The sequence below is a fragment of the Salmo salar genome, chromosome 28, assembly GCF_965601325.2.
Source record: "Salmo salar chromosome 28, fSalSal1, whole genome shotgun sequence".
Classification (NCBI taxonomy): domain Eukaryota; kingdom Metazoa; phylum Chordata; class Actinopteri; order Salmoniformes; family Salmonidae; genus Salmo; species Salmo salar.
In genome coordinates this window covers 10,803,695-10,812,701 of record NC_138318.1, presented here as the reverse complement: position 1 = coordinate 10,812,701, position 9,007 = coordinate 10,803,695, and the positions used below count along the sequence as shown (strand labels likewise).

General features: G+C 43.2%; 1 protein-coding gene and 1 long non-coding RNA gene across 2 annotated transcripts; one reads left to right on the top strand and one right to left on the bottom strand.

The window, feature by feature from the left end:
• Positions 1 to 5,685: 5,685 nt before the first annotated feature.
• Positions 5,686 to 7,201, bottom strand: LOC145865547 (uncharacterized). The gene is made up of 2 exons (XR_014383026.1): positions 6,815 to 7,201; positions 5,686 to 6,668 (listed from the first exon to the last, which is right to left on the bottom strand). It is a non-coding gene; the product is annotated as an uncharacterized LOC145865547 (long non-coding RNA).
• LOC145865546 (glutamate dehydrogenase, mitochondrial-like) lies at positions 7,162 to 8,066 on the top strand. Its single transcript, XM_082970464.1, has 3 exons — positions 7,162 to 7,372; positions 7,486 to 7,548; positions 7,813 to 8,066. The coding sequence occupies exons 1-3, from the start codon at positions 7,169 to 7,171 to the stop codon at positions 7,930 to 7,932; spliced, it is 387 nt and encodes a 128-aa protein (XP_082826590.1). The 5' UTR covers positions 7,162 to 7,168; the 3' UTR covers positions 7,933 to 8,066.
• The last annotated feature ends 941 nt before the right edge of the window (positions 8,067 to 9,007 follow it).

The following is a 9,007-nucleotide window of genomic DNA, read 5'->3' as shown; positions in this document are numbered from 1 at the left end:
GAAAAAATCTGTGGTTGTGCCCTTGAGCAAGACACATAACCCTAATTGCTAATAATGGCTGATGCATGGCCGTGACCCAACTCACTGAGTGGGATATGAAGAAAAAAATTAAAAACGCATATCCAATTCACATGTGTATAATACACACTTGTACATGTGTGAAATAGGAATGATGTAAACACCCAATGATATTATAAGTGAGTGCCTAAGTGAATATTGTCATTGAAATTAAACACTGTGACAATATATTATATAAATCGTAAGGCCACACTTTAACAGCCTAGTTTTATACTAACACAGTGGTCTGAAACTCCTGGTTTGCAGGCCATATCAGGCAAGTCACATTATGCTGGCTTGCAAAATAATACAGTGCCTTCGGAAAGTATTCAGACCCCTTGACTTTTTCCACATTTTGTTATGTTACAGCCTTATTCTGAAATGGATTAAATAAAAGCAATACTCAGCAATCTACACACAATACCCTATAATGATAAAGCGAAAACAGGTTTTTAGAATGTAATTTTTTTTTTTTAAATAAACAGAAACCTCAGGGAGGTTACCAAGAACCCGATAGTCACTCTGACAGAACTCCAAAGTTCCTCTGTGGAGATGTTAGAACCTTCCAGAAGGACAACCATCTCTGTAGCACTCCACCATTCAGGCCTTTATGGTAGAGTGGCCAGACAGAAGCCACTCCTCTGTGGAAGGCACATGACAGCCTGCTTGGAGTTTGCCAAAAGGCACCTAAAGACTCTCAGACCATGAGAAACAAGATTCTCTGGTCTGATGAAACCAAGATTGAACTCTTTGGCCAGAATGCCAAGCGTCACAGTCTGGAGGAAACCTGGCACCATCCCTACGGTGAAGCATGGTGGTGGCAGCATCATGCTGTGGGGATGTTTTTCAGCAGCATGAACTAGGAGACTAGTCACGATCGAGGGAAAGATGAACAGAGGAAAGTACAGAGAGCTCCTTAATGAAAACCTGCTACAGAGCACTCAGGACCTGACAGGGGCGAAGTTTCACCTGCCAACAGGACAACGACCCTAAGCACCCAGCCAAGACAACGCAGTAGTGGCTTCGGGACAAGTCTCTGAATGTCCTTGAGTGGCCCAGCCAGAGCCCAGACTTGAACTCAATCGAACATCTCTGGAGAGACCTGAAAATAGCTGTGCAGTAATGCTCCCCATCCAACCTGACAGAGTTTGGGAGGATCTGCAGAGAAGAATGGGAGAAACTCCCCAAATACAGGTGTGCCAAGCTTGTGGCGTCATACCCAAGAAGACTCGAGGCTGTAATCACTGCTAAAGGTGCTTCAACAAAGTACTGAGTGAAGGGTCTGAATACTAATGTGATGTGAAATAAAAAAACGTTTTTGCTTTGTCATTATAGGGTATTGTGTGTAGGTTAATATTTTTTTGAATCAATTTTAGAATAAATCTGTAACCTAACAAAATGTGTAAAAAGTCAAGGGGTCTGAATACTTTCCGAAGGCACTGTATGTAATTGGAATCCAGCCAGTTCAGATAGTCAAAAATGTGCGCTTTTAATCACCTGCATCCTACATTTAAAAGGACTGCCAAGGTAGGAAGAAACTATAAATGAAACCATCTCAACTGGAACAACCATCTCAGTAACATTGTCCAACTACAAACAGATTGGATTAGCTTTGAAAAATGTGTTATTTATCTTTGTGTAGCATAAGATCAATCAATCAATCAATGTACATATGCAAAAACACATATTGAATCTACCTGTGTCATAGCATGCTGGGAAATATGATAATGATCGGTGTGACATTTGAGTGTGATGGTTGTACATTTTTAAACAAAATATTGGGGACAAAAATGTACCATTATACTAAATCATAGCCTTTTTGTGAGAGTGTAGACAGCGCGTGCGTGTGTGTGTAGGGGCGTGTCTGCGCATGTATGTGTGTGTGTGTGTGTGTGTGTGTGTGTGTGTGTGTGTGTGTGTGTGTGTGTAACCTGATTGTGACTGTACTATAGATCTCTACAAACGGTCAAACGATCCATCGACGACCATTGGTGAGCAGGCAAGAGGTGAGACTGGAGGTAAGGTCTTTGCCAGCGCCCTATTGATGGGCATGGCAGCATAGATAACCTTCTGGCCCCTGATCAAAGATACTGGTCGTTCACACACAAACACACACACAGAGCACTGATTACATTATCAATGGTGTTTATGATTAGCCTGGTGGAACCAACCTGATCTATGCGTTCACCTTTCTATTTCACTTCAGATATCATGATATGTGAAGTGAAATAAAATGGGAAACTTAGCAATCAGGCTGGTTAGACCAGGCTAGATTATGGAGGTAAATTAGAACAAAACTCAAAACTGTTTTGACCTTTGACCAGGTCAAATGTCACTAACCTGATTCAAGTGTCCTCCCTGTTCCATTTATAGGAATGCTCACAGAGAGGGCATGTCTGATGCTGAGGGTCCTCTTGCTGGTCTTCTCTATATTGCATGTTTGGCTGCAAACTAGACATCACTCGAACAACAGCAGGAGGCAATCCTCATAACATTGTACTTCCTCATCTTATGAGGTGGGGTTGACTGTGACAGGGTGATAGAATAGACAGCCAAGTGATGAACTGCATTTTGTTATAAAGAAAGGACAAAGCTTTTTGATAATGCACTTCACAACCAAAATGACTACTGCTTGTATCTGTTAGGCTGTGTAATTAACCAACTAGTTTATCAAACCGGGTATAACATACATTACCATTGTTGATGAAACTCTCTGTGTAATCAGGGCAGTAACTAGGGTCAAGCTAATTCTAGGTTGTCACTAGTTACCACAGCCAGAAAGTCATAAAGCCTGCCTATTTCTACAATTTCTCTTCTTGATTAGGGCTAGGCCCCTATTTTCTCCACTTCCTGTCTGACTGACATGCCCAAAGTAAACTGCCTGTTAGTAAGTTTGTAGAAATGTTTTTAAAAAATGCATGAGACTATAACACAATTCCCATGCTCTTCCATTTCAACGTATAGGGACGATGTTAAATCCGGCTCCCAGATTGCAATTTCTATGGCTTCCACTAGATGTCAACAGTCTTGGTTCAAGGTTTCAGTCTTGTTTCTTCCCAAAGGAGGAAGAATTTGGAGTTTTGGAACCGGGAGTAACAGTTGGAAATCAGTCTGTGGGCGCACGATGAAGAGGACTCGCACTTGCTAATTTTACTTTTCTATTGAACATACTTCTTTCTGTATGAAATATTATAGTTTAGTTACATTTTAGGGTACCTGAGGCTTAAATAGAAACATAGTTTGACTTGTTTTAACAAAGTTTAGCGGTAGCTTTTTGGATTCCTTTGTCTGCATGTTGAACGAGTGGATTACTCAAATCGATGGCGCCAACTAAACTGAGTTTTTGTGATATAAAGAAGGATTTTATCTAACAAAATGACCATGCATGTTGTAGCTGGGACCCTTTTGGATTGCAAACAGGAAGATTTTCAAAAAGTACGTTTTTAACAAGAATTTAACCGATATAAGATACTTGTATGTACCAAAATGTTTAATATCCATCATGTTTATGATTATTTATTTGAATTGCGCGCCCTACAATTTCACAGGAAGTTGTCGACAGGTGTCCCGCTAGCGGGTTGCCTATCCCAGAGAGGTTTTATAATGTGATTTTAAACCTAACCTTAATCTTAAAACACACTGCTAACCTAATCCCAAACCTTAATTCAATTTATAAAAAATGTTCATACATTTTTAAGCTATAGACAATTCTGACTTTATAGGTGTGGTAACAAATGAAACCCTAAGTCTATGCTTTACAGAGGTTGACTGACTGTAAACTCCAGATTGGATTAGATTCAGGCTGGTGACACCGTTACGGGTTGTTGCTCCTAGTTCGCTGTATCAGTCAGACTCAGACATAAGTAGCTGCATACATTATTTTGTTTTGCACTAAACGATAAAGACAACACTTGTATGAGCTATGAACTAACTTGGAAATCTGACTTGTAGGCTAACGTTAGCTAGCCTGCCTCACTTTATAAAAATAGGGTTACCTCCATAACCAGCAATAACGTTATTTAACGGCGTTAGCTAAGTTATACCAGAAGTCATTATATTTCAGGATCTCTGGTTGTACTGACCACTACCGGTCGTTGCAGACCAAGCTAACATTACTGCTGCATAATTGGGAGACGACGACCTCCAAGCACCTGTTCTGCATACTAGCTAGGGTCCTTCAGCAGGGCATGTCAACCATAGAACTTTGGCTGTGGAGGCATGGTCAATCTGTATAGGGCTTGTGATCCTTTGAATGCTTTGGGGGCTATGAAACAATGGAGCCCCATTCAATGAAGGGAAGCCAAGTGGGCGAAGGGGTGATTTGCACGCGGAGCTTGGCAAAATGGGGCATGATTTGTTGACATAATTGTAATCCAAACCCAACTTTAATTTACTCTGACACACTGAGGTTCTAAACTCAGTTTTAGACGAGACTGACTTTATGACCAAAATGTTCCCATTTACATTTTAACCGCCAATTGGTAGTTAAAGTCTTGTCCCATCGCTGTAACTCCCATACGGACTCGGGAGAGGCAAAGGTCAAGAGCCATGTGTCCTCTGAAACACGACCCTGCCAAGCCACACCAATGTGTCAGAGGAAACACCATACAACCCCAGTCAGTGTGCATGTGCCCGCCACAAAGAGTCGCTAGAGTGCGATGAGAGAAGAACATTTAGGCCGGCCAAATCCTCACCTAACCCAGACGACGCTGGGCCAATTGTGCGCTGCCTCATGGGTCTCCCGGTCATGGCCGGCTGTGACAGCCCAGGATCGAACCCAGGTTTGTAGTGACACCTATAGCACTGCGATGCAGTGCCTTACACCACTGCGCCACTCAGGAGGCCCCTTTGTAGTCAAAATGTTTCTGACTCATATCGATGCCACATAAGCTGTTTTCAATGAGTTACTTGCTTTTTAGGGACTGTCACTCTTTAATCAAATGGTTTCCCGGCTTGTAGGTAAGCATTTCACTCTAAAGTCTGTTTTTTTGGCACGTGACAACCACAATTTGATTTGATCTGATCCAGAGTGCCAGTGCCCCTTCTACACTCACTGTTTGGAAAAACAGTCGATGCGTTTTTGAGAAGTAGTGTGACCTACACAGATAATTCCTTAATAAGGCAGCAAAATGTGCAGACTGTGCAAGGTGTGTGTAGACTTTCACTAGCGACTGGAAAAAGAGTAATCCAGGGACTCACCTCTCAGGCAGGGGGACACTCATTTTTCTCTGTTCTCCATTTTACTGTAGTGTTTTTGTGGACTGGAGTCTGCAGAAACACTACAGTGAATACTGTAGTATTTACTGCAGTATACTATAGTATAAATACTGTGTAAAAAAGAGTAGTGTGTGTATATATACACTATATTAATTACTGTAGTGTTTTTGTGGACTGTGGTATACCGTAGTTTTTACTGTTGTCGTTTTGGGGACATTACTGTAGTATTTACGAAAGTGTTTTTGTTGCATTATCTTTGACATAGAAGTGGGAAGCCTTCTCCTTGAGGAAACATACTGCAGAAATACTAAAAGAGCAAATGTTCCATAACCTGTAGTTAGGTAGGTAGGTAGGTCTGAGTTCTGAACATCGGGGCAGGGTACTGTATATATAGTACGTCCTGACTCCTGACACTTTTTAAATCAAACTTTATTAGAATTGCGTTTCAACAATCTTGATACATTTTAGAGCACACATTTTGAAACAAAATATAACACATATTGCTGGGGAAATTCACAGGGACCACCACCTTTTGCTTTAAGCGCCTTTATCATTGGGAAAGTGCTAAACTATAACCAAAGCAAGATCATGATGATTGTGAGCACTTACGAATGCATTTTTCATACAAGCTCAATTAAAAACACAAACATTAACAGGTAGAAGATACAACATTAAAATTATAAGGTGAGAGGAACAGCAAGCTATAGCATAATTGTTCATCAAATTATACATCCTGTAAAATAATGTTTCTGTTCTGATCTGCCCTGGAATGTTCAGTGCTACCCCTTACCTCCTCCCACCTCTTCCTTTATTTCCCCCTTTATGTCTTCCTTTTTTATGTCCTCGCTCTCTCTTTTCCTCTGCTCTCCTCTTTCCTCCTCCTTCTCCCCAATGTCTAGCGCTGCCATTTTCTCCTCGACAGGCTCACTCTCCTCGACACGTTCTGTCTTCTTGACACTCTTTCTCACTCTCTCGCGCAGGGCTGGGAAATCATTTGGGAATATCTTTAACGTCTCACTATTATCCTGCACCATGATTGTCCCAGTAGTATAATACACATTTATAGTGCCTGCCTTCGTTTTCAGTTGTTTGAAATATTCCTTAGATCTTCTTTCCCACTGTTTTCCCTCAGGATAGTGTTTCAGTATTTCCTCTTCCCATGTAGGACAATTTGCTGTGTAGAAAATGAGGTTGCACGGAGCCTTTTTTTTTTCATCACGATATAAAGTCTCTGGATTTTTCTGCAGAAATCTTTTTTTAAATTCTTTCTTTTCTTTTTCATCTGTCATCCCCTCAGGGTAGGGGATGAGGGGGGGCAAATTGTTCAGTTGTTCTACCTCTGCCATTTCTAGGTGCGGCAACTAGATTTCCTTTGACTGTTTGTTTACTACCACCTGTAATAAAGATGAATGTTAATTTATTTGTGATCTAGGTCACTCATTAAGAACATATTCTCTTTAAAAAATAGCCCCAGTTAAATATTAGGAGCAGGGCCCTATCTTTCCTTGAATAATATTGGAAGTCTTTAATCTGTACTCACTCTGGAGCTATGTGTCCGCTTTCTGATCTCGTCTGTCTGTAGAAGATCTGTGTTCGTTCAGTTCTGAAGCCTTTTCCTCTTCCTTTAACAATCTTGGTGTAGCAGGAGATACAGTACTGTGGTCCTCTCTTGGAAATTGTCTCCGTGTTTTCAGAGTTGTAAGGACAACTGAAAAGATGACCGCGAAAGAAGTGTAACTGGTGATATTTCCGCTGGTCATCCCCATATATACAGTAGGTTAATTTAAGGTGACGTGCCAGATAGAAAGATACGCCTTTCTGACGTTCAGGTTTTGAATAAAAGAAAACGATACTAATCTGAAATGTGTGAGTGAACACAGATTAAACTTCAGGGATGAATGTTGATCGACTGGATATACTTGAAAATACGATGGTTGCCAATGATCAGGTTACATTGCTACATTGCCATCTAACTATTTCTCTCTCTATCCCTCGCTCTCTCTCAGTGTCCGTTCAGGAGAGTTTGGAGAGGAAGTTTGGAAAGCAGGGAGGACCGATCCCTGTTGTCCCAACCGCTGACTTCCAGGCCAGAGTCGCTGTGAGTACCCACACACACACACACACACACACACACACAACTTATGTGGTGTGGAAATCATGAAGTGTGTTGGCAGTTTGATAACACATATTTCCTTCCTCTCTCCACTCCAGGGTGCTTCTGAGAAGGACATTGTTCACTCTGGGCTGGCCTACACCATGGAGAGATCTGCCAGGGTAAGAGTGTGAGCGTGCGTACATGTATGCGTGTGTGTGTGTCTGCGTGTGTTTGTGAGGTTAGTGCCGATGAGTCAGATCCTAGAATTTAATCATATGTTCTCTATGAGACAGACTGTGACAATGCCCCAACCCTGGCCTGGGGCACCTCTCAATCACACCACCATGTGTATGTTAGTGTGTGTGACTGGTTTTGCCAGTGTGACTGGTTTTGCCAGTGTAACTGGTATCTAACTAGTGTTTGTGTGTTTTGTTCCCCTGCAGCAAATCATGCGTACGGCCAGTAAGTACAACCTGGGTCTGGACCTGCGGACGGCTGCGTACGTCAACGCCATCGAGAAGGTGTTCAAGGTCTACAACGAGGCCGGCATCACCGTCACATAATCACCCTATCGAAGTCAGACCCCTCCCATACTGCCCTGCTATTGGTTCCACCGCTTCTGGTCCATGAGACGGCTTGAAACTGGCTAACTAATGCGGCAAGGCGCTAACCAGTGAAGGCTCCTCTGAGGAGGAAGGTGAGGACCATCCTACTCAGTGAATTTCAGAAAATTACATTTAAAAAGTTATCCTTTTTAGATAAAACTATACTAAATATATTCACGTCACCAAATACCTGATTATAACAGAAGTCGCAATAACACCTTCTAGGGTAGCACCACGGTATAGCCGGAGGGCAGCTATTTTCCTTCCTCCTCTGCTTACATTGAATTCAATACAAAACCTATGTGGCTCGTGCACCGAGGTTCCAGTCGTCCACCGCAGGAACCTCGGTCTGACTCTGATGCCAAGGCGCCAGAACCGGCTGGTACCCCAGTTAGTGGAGGAATGGCGAAGCGAGTTCTGTGCCATCTCAGCCCAGGGCACGAACTCCGCCCACTCCCCCAGCCGGTCCTGGCAATAGGATTGCAGAAACCTGCCCACATCCTGGTTCACTCTCTCCACCTGCCCATTACTCTCGGGGTGAAACCCTGAAGTAAGGCTGATCGAGACCCCCAGACATTCCATGAATGCCTTCCAGAACCTAGACGTGAACTGGGGACCCCAATCAGACACTATATCCTCAGGCACCCCGTAGTGCCGGAAGACATGTGTAAACAAGGCCTCCGCATTCTGTAGGGCCGTAGGGAGACCGGCAGAGGGAGGAGACGACAGGACTTAGAGAAACAATCCACAACGAAGAGGATCGCGGTGTTACCCTGTGAGAGTGGAAGATCAGTCAGAAAATCTACCGACAGGTGTGACCAAGGCCGCTGTGGAACGGGTAAGGGGTGTAGCTTACCTCTGGGCAGGTGCCTAGGAGCCTTACACTTGGCGCACACCGAGCAGGAGGAAACATAAACCCTCAAGTCCTTAGCCAAGGTAGGCCACCAGTACCTCCCGCTCAAACAGCGCACTGTCCGACCGATCCCAGGATGACCAGAGGAGGGTGACGTGTGGGCCCAATAGATCAACCGGT